Source organism: Lepidochelys kempii, chromosome 8 (genome assembly GCF_965140285.1).
Source record: "Lepidochelys kempii isolate rLepKem1 chromosome 8, rLepKem1.hap1, whole genome shotgun sequence".
In the NCBI taxonomy this organism is placed as follows: Eukaryota; Metazoa; Chordata; order Testudines; family Cheloniidae; genus Lepidochelys; species Lepidochelys kempii.
The window spans coordinates 71,264,087-71,281,211 of NC_136387.1; the positions used below are offsets into that span (position 1 = coordinate 71,264,087).

The following is a 17,125-nucleotide window of genomic DNA, read 5'->3' on the forward strand; positions in this document are numbered from 1 at the left end:
ATGTATAGGTCTGTGGTCCTCACAGGGCTGAATAGATAATTTCATTGTTAGATAAACTATTGCCTTCAAATGGGGTAGTCTTTGGATATGTTTATTTTTTAAACTTATTTATATTTAGAAACCTTTAGTGAGCTGACAATTTATATTTGTCAACTGAATTCCTACAGGCAGGCATCCCTTTATGTCCACTGACCCCCAGTGCACGTTAAGACATCGTTCCTAGACTACCTTCTTGCGCTTCTAGAAACTGTGTTAGGGCCAATAAATTAGTGTTTCCAGCACTAAATGTAGCATTTACAAAAAATTCCTTGAGTACTCTAGGAGCATTGATCAACCTTACAACGAGAGTGTTATCTGCAAATAATTAGGGATGCAAACAGTAAAACATCCATCTCAACTATTGGAAAGAGCAACACTCATGTTCAGCAATCTCTCTTGCTTTGGGGACATACCTGAGGCATCATTTCACTCATTTAAACTTACTTCTATATTTGTCTTATCCATCTGTAAAACTGTAACCATGAGTCACGGTAACTAAAGAAAACCAGCTGCTACAGCCACTGCAGAGCAAAAGAAAAAGAAATAGTACTAATATATTTTTTAAAAGCCAAACAATTATAGACTAAGTTTTCTTAAAAAAATATTGTCAGGATTTTAAGGTCCAATATCTAGTGAATCATCAGAGCAAAGTATAAATGCTTTATTTCACATATCACTAATGTTTCCAACTTTCTAATTGTATAGATCATTTTGTTGTAGCCCTGACAGTTTGCAAACTCCCAGTGGTCCAGACCTGAGTAATACAAGTCCTGGTCCTCAGACCTGTGTCATTTTCAATTCCTACTCTTATTTGATCTGAGAAAGAAGAAAACATTTTTATTGTAGGGTTTATTAAGAAGATACTGGTGGCTGTGCGGGAAAACTGATTAACAAGGTTGGAGTGCTTGAAGTATTTCTGGTGCAGTTAGTGTGCAAGTATGCAGGTGACAAGGTCAGAGAACCAAATAAATGGGGTTTATTTCATGTTTTCCACTTTTCTCTCTGGTTTCAGAAATGAATGGAGCCCATGGGTATCATGACTACATATGTCTTTGCATTGTATATATATCAGTATTGTTAATTATACAACAGTGCTATAAAACAGTGACATGAATTGAACTCTGAATTATCTTGTGGTGGATCATATGTATCCATTGAATGATCATGATGCAATTCACCCCCTAAGTCATGACACAAATATAAGTACAAGGTACAACATAGGGAGAAACTTGTCCTTTTACATTTTTAATTCATATTTCCTGCTTTCATCATTCATTTTATAAAAGCTTTGTGGTGCGCATTGTTAAAGCTAGAAAGTCCAGTTTAGTACATGTAAAGGTAAGAAGTGCAATGTCCTGGGATTTGGGATGGCTGTTCCTGATATTTATATGTACCCACTTCTTGTCAGCTGACCTCCCATAGAGTTACTCATCAGGGAGGAAGTGTTAATTTGTGTCTGGGGCTCCATGAGAGCCTTGCTAGCAGGGGTAGTCAGAGGATGCACAGAATCAGCTATGTGCATCAGGTATGTACGTAATGGCCAGGCTGACATGAGCCGTTAGCATTACTGGAGTACTGAGCTGAACTCTTCCCTCTGCTTTCTGTTTGTTACCAGAAGTATTGTTTGGGAATTGTTGCAGCATCCCAGTTTCGCTCCCTTTGCATTCCAGCCAGCTATGCACTAAATACACTTTAGGATATAAACAGGCAAGGAACTATTTCAGTGATTTCACCCTAAGAGCAGGTGGAGTAAACAAAGCAGGTTCGGTGTGATTTTTACGAATCAGTGTGTATGTGTTTAAACCTAAACTCAGGAACCCTACTTGTGCTGTCTTCTATCTTGGTCTATTGACAAACATCTATGGCCCCTGTCACCTAATATCTGAGAAGAGTGGCTTGTTAACAATAGCTTCTTTTTTTGGCTAACTCCTTTGCGGTGTGTTTTTTTGTTTTTTGTTTTGTTTTTGCACGTGGGCGGCTGCTATGGCAACTCTGAATTCCCTCCTGCTGAAAGCGCAGCCTTCTCAAACAATTTTATTTCTAATATTTGAACTTTCCTTTACTAGGGACTTCTCCAGATGGCCTTAGCAACTGAAATGTTGGACTATAGCAATGTGGCCTGATGGCTTCCCTGCCTTCTCCAAACATAGATGATTGCAGTGATTCAAAACTTACCCTTTTTCCTAGAGTTTTCCCCCCACAACAAAACCCAAAACAAAACTCAAAATGAAACAACACAAAATCCAATCCAAACCTTCCATCCAGGCTTGGCTACTCCTGGGGCTCCTCTTTAAAGATTGCTCAGCCCAGAGACTAGATCCTTCTTTTTCCAGAGAGTCACTCCCCATCCCTAATATCCAGTTGTGGTAATGAGTCACCTGCCTCAGTACAGTAGAACCTCAGAGTTAAGAACACCAGAGTTATGAACTGACTGATCAACCACACAGCTCATTTGGAACCGGAAGTACACAATCAGGCAGCAGCAGAGACATGCCCCGCCCGCCCACCCCCTCTCAAAAGCTAATACAGCACTGAACTGTATTAAACATAAACTACTAAAAAAAAGAGAGCAGCATTTTTCTTCTGCATAGTGAAGTTCCAAAGCTGCAGTAAGTTAGTATCCAGCTGTATCTTTGAAAGAACAACCATAACATTTTGTTTCTGAGGTGTTCGTAACTCTGAGGTTCCTCTGTAAATCATCAGAACCCTTTCCCAACAGGATCAACCCTGCTAACACTGTGGGATGTGTCAGGTAACGACTGCCAGTCTGTTAAACAGAACAAAATAATATCACCAGAATTTTGACATGCAAACAAATAGCAAAACCTAGTAGAATAAGCTGAAATTTTGTCTGGTCTCATTAAGTTGGGGGCATATTAAAATGCATCAGTTATGAAAAAACATAAATATATGCATAACCGAACACATGAATGAGAAGTCATGAGTCTTTTGGGTAAAATTTCAAAACAGTGTATTGGGATCTCTCCTAGACTTTAAAGAGTCATGTGGCTAACAACTGTCGCTCTGCTTTGAAAATGTAGGGGCTGATCTTTGCAAGTTGCAACTTGGGAGAGATTTTAGTTCCATTTGGGAGATTAAAATGTTTTGGACTTACACATCTGAAAAATATTCAGTCCATGTTCGGTTTTTGTTCTGTATTTTTTTTATTGCATTGGTGAAGGCCATTAGGCAAATTCAGTTTTTAAGATTACAGTAATATCTAGCGTGTTAAGATCTCCTAGATCCCTTTCTAATTGGATCTAGACTGGATATGGTAAGGAATCATCTCAGGACATTTTATTTGACTTCTTGACGCTGGAAAAACTTTTTGATCCATTGCTTACATTTGATATCATTGATTGTGAAGTGTTGACATGGCTGTGCTCTAGGCAGGGATTGAATTTGGTGTAAAGTGGCTCCATTTTTTCTCTGAAATCCTAATGTTGGGCACTTGATGTTCTGTCCTGAGAGAGTGTCATCATCCTTCCTGTTTAATGCATGTATAAGGCTGTGGGAGGAGACAGTGAGGGAGTTTGGGTTCCATTGCCATCAATATGATGGTAACAGTCACCTCAGTGCATCTCTTATCAGATCCAGATGGTGCAGTCTCTCAGCTTTCCCTGTCTGATTAATGGGGTCTGGATAATAGGTAGCTGTCTGAAGCTCAATCCAGACAAGATGGAAGAATGGTGATAGCTATGGGAAACATCTAGATACGATGGTGGCATTAGTATTCACAGGACTGAGAGAGAGAGAGATAGGGCTGTCCATCTTTTGTTAGTAAGGTGTACAACACAAGAGTCCTTTTGAATCTTTGGCTGCTCTTGGAAATCAAGTTGCAGCAGTATCCACAAATGGGATTTGTTTCCAACAATGGGCATGAAGATTAAAACCTTTCCTCTCTGATACTGATCTTGCCTCAGATATTAGATGCCTCTATCACCTTCAGGCTGAATGACTTCAATGGTAGTTTATCTGGGGTTGGGACTACACCTGAAGACCACTTGGATTCTTCTTCTAATGTCCAATGTGGCTGCCAACTTATTACTGGTGTGTCTCACACTGAACACGTGACACCTGTGCTCCATTGTCTGAATTAGCTTTCAGTTGATTTTGCGTGGACTTCAAGATGTTAGTTCAGATCTATAAAGGCTGTGGTCCTGGCTACATAACAGGCCACCTCTCTCCTTGTATTATTCCCCACCTGTTGAGATCAGATGAGGTACACCAGCCCGCAGATTTACTTGCCTGAAGGCTTGTAGCAGAGCATTTTCTCTGAAGGGCCCACAACTCTGGGACTCGCTCTCCCCTTTGACACAAGAGCCTGACTTTGTGGGTGTTCAAGGCATATTGGAAGGCACACCTACCTGCACAAGTTTTTGCCTGAAGGGAGGACTGGAGGAAGCTGAGGTGGTTCTTTGGAACTGTGATGTTAGAGTCCATGTTAATGTTTGTTTATTTCACTAATGTATTTCAGTATTGCTTGTAGTCTTAGAAGTCTGAAAAGCACATTTTATAAATCTCATGACTCAGTAATTAAAACACTGGAGACTAAACTGAGAATTAGTAATTTGAGTGCTATGTGTGTCAGAAAATCCTGAACCCTAAATCCTGTGGTTCTGAATAATTGATTAGCACAAGTTCTAGGAAATTTTACATTATTTTACTTAATGCCTTCCTCAGAAAAGTTCCCAGAACTTACACTCTGAGCATCTCTAAAGTGGACAAATAAGATTTCTAATAACACCTTATATTTTCAATGCTATGGAAGAAGTGCAGGTTTGAGTATCATAACAGAAGACCTGAGGAATTTTCTGTAGGTCTTGCAACTCTTTTGTTTGCGGCAAGACTCAGAATATTGGAAAACAGACGTCTTTTCTATTTGCCCTAAGGACATGGCCATGGAGTTACTCCAGGACTGAATTTGGCCCAGTGATTATTGTGTAGACCAAGAAGTTGGAGACAGCTTCCAAAAGAATATCAGAACAGGAATAGGGTTCTCTGAACCTGCAGTATGGTGCTCATTAGTCCATTTACTTACCTACAAAACTTTTGCATTCCTTTTTATTGTTTTCTTTCATCTGAGTATCCTACTCCTTGCAAATTCAACCTATATGGTGGTTGCATGTCCCACAGATGGTGCAGATATGATCTCTTTTATCTGTACAGTCCAGGAGTTGCCTGTTTCTACACAGTATGTTAAACAGTCATGGGCTAGACTGTGCTTTTTTTTTTTTTAGACTGTGCAGAAATTACTGCCCAGAGTAAGTGACAGCACATTGATTCCCTTCCTTTTCACCCTTGCTTCATGGGGACAGTAATTTCCCACTGGTCCATACCAATGACTATCCTTCCCTGCACACCGTTGCTTGGCACCATCTGCTTCAGCACTGGAGGGAGTGGGAGGGAATAAGCTGGCAGACAGCGCATCCTTCCCGCGGCACACCTGGCTGTAGGATCTGGGGAAGTCGCTCAGGAATGTAAGAGAATGTAAGAGTACTTCTCTCCCTTAGGCTGTGCACCCTCACAGGGCTTGACTTACAGTCTAGGACCATCTCAACTGTGAGGAAACTCCAAACCATGGGATACCTTGATCCAGTGTGTGTGTGTGTGTGTGTGGAGGGTAAAGGAGAATAGGATGTAGTGTCATTGAAAGAAAAAGCGTAGAGAGAGCTCTTACTGTAACCCTGCAGGTCATCTGTCCTGTGTTTGACACATGGTTTATCTTTTATTCTTCATTTGTATGTTTCTGGATTGTTTCATTTACCCCATAATGTGTGTGTACAGGATATATAAAACCAGCATTTTGTTACATATTGGGCAGGGTTGGCTGGAAACTTTCCTGTTAAAATCTTAACATGTACAATATATATGGTCATTCTTCTCCTGGTTAGATCTTTAAAGACACAGCCCTAACAGAGGATTACATTTAACAATTTTCTTTTTATTGGGTATAATGATGATGATCATTCTGACCTCTAGTGGCAGTAGCATGAATTGCTGGTTACAACCAATTTTCAATAACCAACCAGTACTGATGGTTACAACCAATTCTTAATTTTTGAAAATAACAAATGTGTAATATATTATGTTTGGGGGGAAAAGAATATTATACAAAGTTCTTCTTAAAAGAAATATGCATATTAATCACAATTAGACTACAGAAAGGCATTATGGATTTATAAGAGGCAGGTCTTCATTCTATAACTTGCCAGTGTGTCTCAAAACCATTACAGTCCCATGAGACCAAGGGAAAAGTAACGAATATGCTATACTTAGGTTGTCACAAAACACTTGATAGGTTTTGACATAACCATTGGAAAATATAAGCATGCAAGGCAAAATAGCTTTCTTGGTAGAATCTTGATTAAAAACAAGGCGCCTACATTTTCATTTTTGGGATTGGGATTTTCAGAAGTTCCTAGATACCTAAGGCCCATATCTTTCGGTGCCTACATACCTTTAAAAATCTGGTTCATTGAAAGTAAGTGGAGTTTTTTTTTTTTTCTGGAGAGAGGTTACCAATATAGTACACTATTAGCAGGTTTTGAGAATATAGGTATCAAAAGTACAATCTCCCATACAGCTTATGATGCCAGCATTTTGTTTCAATGTACTCAAAAGAAAATGAACTAGCAAATATTTATTTTTGGAAACACTTGGCTCTAGATAGTTCTTTCAGTTTATGAAGCGGCTTTGGCAACCTGAATTCCAATACCTTGAGGACCGAAAGCAACATGAGTGTTTTACTGAATGTCTAGTAAACGGTTGTCTACAAAATCACCACATGACTAGTCACTTTCTTACAGACTCCATGTCCCCGTGTGCAAAGTAACGTCTTATCCTGACACAGCTAGACCCATGTTCAGGAAAAAGCAAGATTAGCAATAGCAGTACTGCTGATCAGGATTTAACAAGGAACTGATACAGAAAGAGAGAGAGAAGAGTGCGGTCTGTGATAGTTCTTTCGTGGGTCATCTCAGGACACTTATCCTTGATATTACAAGTATAAACTAATTTGTTTATTGGCCCTTTTGCTAAGCTGATTACTTTACAAAGTTTGGTTTTGTTGTTTTTAATTTTCCCACACTTTTGGTCCTTGAAATAAACTGAAAAACATTTTCAGTAAGTAGCTTTATTCATCCGACATCATTCAGCCTCACTAATGAGAGCATGGGTTTAATTCACTGAGCTGTTTTCCCTTTGTTGAGATGAATTTAATATTTATGAAAATTAACATTTTTATTCACCATAGCAAAATAACGCAGCATGTTTATCGTGTAAACGATTTGTTTACTCTGTTTAATGCTACTTTGCTTCAGGACAAGGAATAGAAAACATATTTAATTATATATAAATATATTGCAAAGCTAATTTTTGACTAAGTTAAATATCAGACTATATTCCTCCAAAATTGTAGGAAATCAATGTTAGAAACGGATGGCTGTGATTCCTAGTTTGTAATGTCTACAGAGAACATTGCAAATTTGAAATGCCCAATGGCAGAAGGGAGTGTCTAAAGACAGGTTCCTATTCCCCCGATTCATCCTCTGTAAAATCAGTTGTGCCTGTGATATAAAGATAAGGTAAAAATGGTGACCGTATTGGCAAAATTCTCAGGTTACCATTTTGAAGAATGCCAGGGGCATTACCATTTTGACTGTAATTATCAGTGGACCCGGAAGGTGGAACTTATCATTAGTTATCCAAGGAGGACAAGGATGCCTATAGGGCCTGATCCTGCAGCACTTTCTGACTCAGGCAACACTCTCGTTTTGTTCAAGTGAGTGTTTTGCCTAACTAAGGAGTTCAGGAGTGCAAAGTGCTGCTGAACACCTCCTGCAAAGTGTTGAATCCAGAAAGGATTTAAGGGGCCTTGGCCCACAACAGAATTGGCCCCTTAGATTGTAATGTTCTTGACACTTGAGTTAAAGTTAAGATTGTTTTCTGGAGCGATGAGAATAGAGCATCGACAATTGATCTGCATCACCTTCACTTGCCTTTGGAAAAGTCTTTTATTTAGTTGATATTTGCTTAGAAGTAGTAATTTTGACTTAATACCCCATGGTGCAGAGTTGAACCAGGGTAACCTGCTGCCAGCTCTCTTGTCAAAACTATCTAAACTATGTTTGAATTCTTGTGGTCCTGCTGTGCACTTAAGATATTGCTATATTTTCCCTGATCCCAGGGTGAATGGAGTCCTGTGTTACATGGTGTGCCTCACAGTGACTGTAAAATACTAAAATGCCCAGTTAGTCTGGGGAACTAAAATAGAGGGTCACTGGGTAACCCAGACTACATTGTACTTGAAGTGGGTTTGGATATTCAGTACCTGAAAAAAATAGCTGACAAAAGACTGCTGGAAGTTTAAATCATTATTGTCTCATCGATATTTGACTTCAGTACCGTAGCACACAGAAATATGAGAAGTGAAGATAAAACAAGATTAAGTAAAGGGAAAAACAAGTTTCCTAAAATGAGTGAGGGAGAGAGGGAGGAGGAATGGGGGTTGGGAATACAGCCTAAAATGCTTATTCTCATGGTCAGTTCTATGCCTGCAATAACTATATGTATGATGATTTCTTGCTGTACATCATACAGTTTGTGCTACAGGTCAGTGATGAGCAAGTTTAAGCAGCATGTAAAGTATGTTGTGTGTGTACTGCCATGATTTTAAGTTTCCTAATTTGGTGTTTTTTTTTCTCTATATTATGTTTCTCCCTCTCATGTTCTAAGCAAAGTACTTGGCATTTATCATGTTCTATGGATCTATAGTGGCAAACTCACATGTCCTTTGTGTCTGGTGATTTCTGTCTTTAGTGAGCACATTCTAGCTCTTGGTTTGGGGCTGGGATTCAAGATAATGGGAGTGGGGATGTGCCTTTGGCACAGTCTGACTATTATCTCCTATGCTTAGAAGTCATGGCTCACCATTGCTCCCATAATGATAGACTCATAAAATACTTGTCTTATCTTCTGACTAGACTCTTGCAGTGCTGTGTGATAGGCTACGCCTGAAAATCAGTTGGAAGCGTCAGGTAGTACAGAATGGGGCTAGCCATTTGTCATTCATAGGAAATATAAAGCATCAGTTCTCCAGTTCTGCCTACCTGTTTCCTTGTGTAATTCAAGGTTTTGGCTTTCATCCATGAAGCTTTATATGGCTTAGATCTCTAGAAATGTTTATTTTATTTTTAATTCTACACAGGAAAAAAAAACCTTTTTGTCAAAAATGAAAAAGTTTTGTGGTTTGGAGTTTTTCAGATTTTAGACAAAAAAATCAACATTTTCTTCAGAAAGCAAATACTTTTATTGAAAAAAATTGTTTTGTCAAAACCCCAATTTTCCAATGAATAGCATGGATGAAAAGCTTTCAATCAGTCATAGAACCTACATTAAACAGCTGGGGGAGGACTGAAAACATGGCCTTCTCAGCGGAGAGCTTACAGCTCTGGAATTTACTTCTGTGGGTCTGTTAGAGCCTGAAACCTTGTATATATCAGGATTGTAAGCAGTGTAGCTACACAGATGTAGCTGCATCATTGCAAACCACTAGTGCAGACATGCTGCACCCTCAGAAATCACTGCAATGGTGACTGCACTGATAATGTTATATAGAGATAATTAGGTGATCGGAGGTGGAAATAGTTTAGGAGAATTTGCCATGCAAAGTTGCTGTTAAATACAAAAGCTTCAGCTTCTAGGTCTATTCACCCAATGAGATTTATTGTCACTAATTGCCTTCAGTGAACATCTGAGGAGTGCAGGTATACTGTCCAGCCAGGATTTCAGAAATTGCCACACTTTCTTTTTTCAAAATGTAGTCGTGGTGGTGGTATAATTCTCGATATTGGTAAATCCCCATGTACCGTCAGATTATGCAACAGGCAAATGGACAAGTCTCCCTCTTTAAAGCTGCTCACATGCAGGTGTGTGAGGGACAGGCAATTGCCTTGAGAGGTCAGGAGCTTTGCAGGACAAGCATTGTCTCCAGTACTGGCAACACCAAGCGTTCAAAAATCATGAGTCAGCTGCCCAAGAAAAAGCATGAGACTGGCATAAAATCATGAGATTTAAAAATGATACATTTGGGGTTCTTTTTTTTTTATTTGCCTTCTGGGTTTTCAGCCTTTAAAGAGTCATGTTTTCAAGATTGTTTCCACAGTCATGAGAGCTAAATACTTGCCATTATTTTTAATGGAGGTTGAGAGTCTAGCATAATCCTAGGACCCCATGAACACCATGTATCACAAGACTTGCAATAAAATCACATGACTTGGCTACGCTGACTCCTAAGATGCACAAGAGAATGGTTCTCTTTTGCATGCTTTTGAAGCTTCACTAAAGTAGAGCTAGGGCTGTCTCTTGGGGTGGGAAAGCCGGGTCCTCCTCATATAGCATTGGAGCTCTGGAGATGTGAGTGACCTGCAAAATCCCTGAGCTCTCACCTGCTCAGCTTTAACTTTAACAACCCTGCAGCCAGAGCCTCATTCCCAGTCTTCTTAACACCCAGGCCAGACTCTCAGGAGACCCTCTCTTCCTCCTCACTATTGCTATGCACAGAGTTTAGAGCTAGTTCATGCCAGTAGCTGGAAGGGGATTTCTTTGCTGGGCAAGGCTAAACTCTGAACATCAGGTGTCTTGTGGGTAGGATTTTGCACTTGTACTGGGCCTTGAATCATAATCCCTGAGGTTTTGCTATATATTGTATATTTAATATGCGGCACGGTATGGGAGGGGACTTGCATATTGTTAAAATGCTGCCACCCTATTTCACAATATGAAATCTGAAGATTTTGCTATAACACTGCAAGACCAGTTTTTGTTTTTAAAATAACTGGAGATTGGTACATTTCCATTTAACTGTATTTTAAGAGTTATCAAAATAAAATAAAATAAAAAGAGAGAGAGAGAATGTAAAGCAATGAGAATGTAAACTACATAGGGAAACCAATAAGGAAAATGTACATTTGACAGCTATGTACGATTTTTAATAGCCATATCATGTGCCACTCTTATTTTTAATGTCTGTAATGCGGAATCCTATGTAAAGAATGCACCCATCTAATCTCTGGGTACAAAGAGAATGAAACTGGTATGTACTGCATAATGAGCCCTACTTTTTTTTCTATACAAAAATCAAAGTATGCATAGTTGTCTTTTCCAACCAAACTACAAAGATTTCCCTTAGAGGTTATAGTCTTATGCTTCATTTTTTCTAATTTTCAGATGTATATTACCAACACAATAAAAGCCAGAGGAACAAGGCTTGCAAAACCTGTTCTGTGCTTAGGCTTAATGTGTTTGGCATTTCTTACTGGTATCAACAGAGTAGCCGAGTATCGAAATCACTGGTCAGATGTGATAGCAGGATTTATAATTGGAATATCAATAGCAGTGTTTTTGGTAAGTGCACATATATATATATGTGTGTGTGTGTGTGTTTGGATGTGGGTGAGAGAGAGACAAAAGGTAAAATCTTAGCCCCATTGAAGTCAATGGCAAAACTCTCCTCTACTTCATTGGGTCCCTGATTTCTTACCTTAGTGATGTTGCAGTTCAGGTGTCTGGTTTGTATATTGCATATAAAAAGATGCCATTTTTCTTGTGGGACTGGATGCCCCTATATTCTGAGACCCAGATCCATGGCCTCAGTTCACATGAACAAATGTCTACATCACATTAAAGAATTCCATGTGTAATTTTATGCTGTTAATGGGAGTATTGATGCCTTAGAGTCTTTTACAGAAAACTAAAATGCCAGACTTAGAGGCGGGTCTCAGTTTTCTAACTAAAATGCCAGTTTTCATAGATGCATAGATTTTAGAACAGAGGGCATACAATTTCATGCCATAGTTCATACATCAAGCCCGTGACTTGTTGAGCTAGGGCATTTCTTTTAGAATGACATCCAATCTTGATTTTCATTATACAACATTAAAGTGCTGTATTAACTGATTGATAATGCTGCTCTTCGTGGCTAAATGAAACAAAACAACAATCTGGTAAATTTACTTTGTATTCATTTATATTTAATTGAAAATTATGTGGTTTACCAGAATAAAAGACTTAATTTAGCTTTAAATCCTATAGAAGCCGACAGAGTGATTTAATGTATGGTTTTCTGTTGTTGCAAGTGTAGCCATTAGTGATGCTGCAATTGGTATCTGGTTTGTATATTGCATATAAAAAGGTGCCCTTTATCTTTTGGAGAGATTTTTGGAATTGGATGCAACTTTATTATGGTACCCAGATCTCCGGTCTCAGTTAATGTGGACAAATGTCCATATCACAACACCACCACCACTCTTGAACACTTTTATTGACAATCGCAATAGAGAATTGAAGTTTGTGAAAGAGCACAGATGCTGATCTACACTCAAATTCCCTATAGGTCTGTCTCTCTGACACCTTTCACTCATACTAAATTCATCCTCCCAAAAGTTTATATATATTTTCCCCTAAGAAACACTCTGGATGTAATCCTTGGGTATGACCAAGCTACGCTGGGCTCAGAACCCAAAGAGTGTAAAGCCATCACCCCACCTTCAACCTTCCTGATCCTGGAGATACATTTGAGAGCAGCCTTAGGGCATCTCTAAAATGTTGTTCCCCCTCACTTCCAACCATTTCAGAGGTGGTCCTGTTGGCTCAGGATCAAGGGAGGGAGTGTAAGACACTTGGCCACATATACCTCCTACCCAAGAGAGTCAGGAACAGGTGGCTTTGAGCTATCACATGGGAAATCCTCTACTCTAAGAGAATTCCTTGCCTGCTGTTTAAGCTAGCTCTCTATCCAGCTAGCACCACTGGAGCACCACAAGGAACATGTACTTGTTTTACATATTTCATTGCTATTGCCATACAGCATGAGTCCTTATAAAACTGGTAGGGACATTAGATTTAATTAGATTTTGGAGGAGGTTCAGTGGTAAAACCCCCAGCCTACAATGACATCTTAGAAGGAACAATAAAAAATTGTGATGTTTAAATGTTTGACTATTCATTAGCTGTTTCGGGGAAGGGAAAACAAGCCATACAAACTTGTGTGAATATCATCCTTCTATTCAGACATTCATGGTAGAAATCCCTCCATTTGATTAAGTATTTATTTAAAGAAATAAATGACACTCTACAATAAACGTGAAAAAAGTGCAGTGCATTTTTATTAATTAGCTTTTGGAAAGGGAATATAAATAAATTTTGATCAAGACATTTAATTTATACTCCAATAACTGCAGGACAAATTGTTTAACATTTTGAAAAATGTCTTTCAAACTAGTCCATTGTCACTAAAATCAATTTCCACTCTGCAGAAGTCCAGCCATCCATTTTGAAAAGCCTAGTGAGTGAACAAGTTGAGAACATACTATACAAACAATTAATAAAATAAAACAACTGATTTTTATACCCATTTCTAGAGGAAGTGTTTGTGAATGCTCATCTTGGTGTCAGGATAGTGCCAAATGATAAGCATTTAAATTATACTGTGTGAGAAACACTATCATGGACTTCAATATTTATTAATCTTTATGGGAGTTCAGTGTTGTTGCTGTGCTTTCTGTGCATTTATTTGATAAAACTTGATTTAAACATATACTTAGTTTGAGATTTAAATTACTATTATTTTTCCACATCAGCAACAGATCTTCTTTGAGGAAGGTCGCTTGTACTATGATAATGCATGGGACAATATATTGTTTAAAATAATATCCTCTTGAAATATTAAAGACTTTTTGTCAACATGAATCTGACTAACACACTCACATGATTCTTTCAGTCAATCTCGTTCATTTAGTCACATTTACGATGTTACCTTCACGAGAATTACTGTGCCGTTGCTTCTGATGAGAGTGGGTCCACTCCTGACTTTTCCACTGTGGTAAAATGTTCATTGAACTCAGGATAGTTTAAAAATAATTGGTATTTAGAGGGTTAGGTACAGGAGGACAAAGTGGGTATCTTTATTTTATTTCATTGATATTTCTGTTTTCCTACAGTAATCTCTTACTGAAGTCAGTAGGAGTTTTTCCTGAGTAAGGAGTTCAGGATCAGGCTCAAATAAGTAAAACGTTTGTTCATTATTCTAACTACCTTCTGACCTTTTTAGGTTGTATGTGTGGTAAATAATTTTAGAGGAAGACAACCAGAACATGAAAATTCTCATATGGATAATCTGGCCCAGATGCCAATGATCAGCATCCCACGAGTAGAAAGTCCTTTAGAAAAGGTAACGTCTATCCAGACGGTTTCATTTTAAATACCAAAATGTGGTGGTGATTTTGCTAACTTTTCTGGATTGACTGAACATTGATGCTTGTATCCTGTATCCCAAACTGCCTCAGTAGAGTGGTAGCAGGAAATGCTACCATTAAGGAGTGTTTGTTTTAGAAGCAGGGAAAAGAACATGAGGCTTCCCCTGTGAGACCCTTCTAGCAATTGTGTTTTGGGAATGATGCGAAGTCTGCCAGCCCCTAGACACGATTACGGCAATGTGCCCTTCTCACAGCCATGCCTAGTAATGCTGCAGACACATCAGGTCATGTACAATGTGACTGTGAAACACCCCTGAGTAAATGGGTAAAGGCGGGAGCACGTGCTACTTGCATTTTCCATTCATGCCCTTTATGGTTTGGTTACATCGGAAACCAATCCACTTCTCATGTTCCATCTCATCAGTTCAGGTCAACTGGGTGTTGAATTAACATCCCACAGATTTAGGGCTGAGTGCTGGTGTTAGGATGCTGACAGCGAAAGACTTTCAGGTAAGGAGATTTGAGGGTGAAGATTTCAGTGACTTCCTTAACTATGCTAATTGATCTTTTAATAGACACCGGCACTGAGTATTCAGGCTGAGATTGTGTGGAACATGGAGCAGCTGGAGTCATGAAATCTGTGACCCAAGCCCCAGGTTACATGTAGGGTTGCTATGCAGTTGCTCCAAGCCAGCTGCATACAGTACGGGGGCTACTTATATACATAAAAGCACAAGTCTAAGTGGGGTCAGTGCAGTGACCTTTTCTGTGACATATAGGAGTGCGCAGCCAATGGATCCCTGTGTAGGGCTGAAAAGGTGCAAGGGGGTGTAGCACTGGTCTTGTATACTTGGACAACTTTCACCCCATGTACAGAACTCCCATTCAAGTAAGTGAAAGTTCTGGGTATGTTAACTTTGCAGACCAGGTTCAATGATATCTTTGCTTCAGGAAGGACTGCAGGATTAGGTATACCTCCTGAATGAGAGTGATGATGATGTAGGATAAAATGCATTATACACCAGTGGCACAGTAACTGGAGAAAAGCTGTGGTCTCTTGCCAAAACAAATCAGATTTTAGATTAGCACGTACTAGTGACAGGATCCTTGCGTAAATCAGAATGCTTGGCATGATTAACTATTGCATTGTATTTAAAATTAATGTTATCTTGCTGTACTAAAAATTTTGCTTTTGCAAAGATGCTGTTCTGTTATATAAATGTTAGGTATGGCTATGCCAGAACAATTCTGTTAGCGAGCAGGCATTGAAACAGATAACATAACTAAGGAACGACAATACTCCAGACATATTTACCTAAAGGAAAGTTTGAACTACTAATGCAAATTTTAAAGTAAATCTAATTTTTATAATGAGCTTTTCTGTCATTACTTGTTAAAATATTTTCTCTTCTCATTTGAAGATGGTAAACAAATTCATATCCTGCAGGACACTTAAACAAAGTTTTACATTTACAAACATTGGAGTTCACTTTAGTACAAATTAGTATTAATGTACTTCTTTGTATTAAGCATAAGAAAAAAAGTGCATTTTTTTAAACCAATTCACATCACATGCCCATCACTTGAAAATGAGATTTTTTCCCCCCCAGTAAGGATTGCTGAATGAGACCCTAGTTTCTGGTTCATTTCCTTGGAAGAGAAAGCAGATATCTTTTCAGAATTATGTAACATGCCTTTTATAACCACATATGTCTAGGTCAGTTGTGTTGAGTTTTTGTTATAAGGAGGTCACAGTCTCATTTGCATTTAGTTGATGAATATATACCTTCAAAATACTCCATTCAGTAAATTCTCTATAAGGTGTCAAAACAAAACAAGATGTTAGCTGGCCTAAAACAGACTGTATTAGTAAAAGAAAACATCCCTTATTTTTGTGCTGTGTTATCCTAGGCTAAAAGCCAGTGAGGCAGGGCAGGACACATCATAGGTCACACATTTTAACTCTGCACAGAGCTGACCTATTAATCAGAAATCCAGTCAGGCCACTAAAACCTTTCTCTCCTGGCTGTTCTGGGGTGAAGATTTCATAGAAGCTACTGTTTTCTTCCTTGCTGTCCCTCTTCCATCTCATCCAATAATATCTGTCTGAGGCTTAATTCAGGCAAGATTTATGTAATGGTGGATTGGGTGAAGCCACTGGATGAGTTTGCGAGCGTAATACCTTCATTCTGCCTGAGAGAATGTGTCCACCATTTGTGAGTGGTTTGGAGAGTGCCTGTCTCTCCAACTCATATTCCCTCAGCTGAGATCTGTGGTGCATTCTCAGTTTGGGGGATAGCAGCAGGTGTTTTCCATGAGAGTCCTCAGCACTGTAATTCATTTCCTCCCGGCTCAGCCCAAGCCCAGGGTTTGCTGCAAAGTCCACCTTGTCTTTCAGATTCTTAGGCACGTTAGGGGTCCCGAGGTAGAGAGGCTGAAGACTGAAGGATGATTTAAGCAGTGGGAAAATCATCTTTCTTTTTTTCAGAAAATAAGTTAACTGGAAGATTTATCATTGGAAAATAATTGATGAACTAAAGTCTTGTATTGAAATTTTTAAAATTTTCAGTGGTGTGATTTAAATTTTTGGAGCACCCTACAGTTCTGGATAGGATCCAGAGAAACAGTCAAATAGTAATTCATAATTAATAATAAATAGTAGAGAGATGTGTAAAATTAATCTAATTTATGGCTAAATTAGTTCAAACTCCAATCTCTTGCTAGATGCTTTTATTATCGACTCATTTTTTTGTTTTCTAGCTAACCTCTTATAATATGGTCTTCTCTGGAGACAAAGGCAAGCTTGAAAGCTGGCATGCACGACACTTTTT

The 17,125-nt window shown here is 38.8% G+C and overlaps 1 protein-coding gene across 1 annotated transcript in view; it reads left to right on the forward strand.

The window, feature by feature from the left end:
• Positions 1-17,125, forward strand: part of PLPPR5 (phospholipid phosphatase related 5) — a 53,814-nt gene that overhangs the window by 30,367 nt on the left and 6,322 nt on the right. The window contains exons 4-5 of the mRNA XM_073356958.1: positions 11,269-11,445; positions 14,150-14,269. Coding sequence (XP_073213059.1) covers positions 11,269-11,445; positions 14,150-14,269 — 297 coding nt within the window. The remainder of the gene's footprint in view (positions 1-11,268; positions 11,446-14,149; positions 14,270-17,125) is intronic.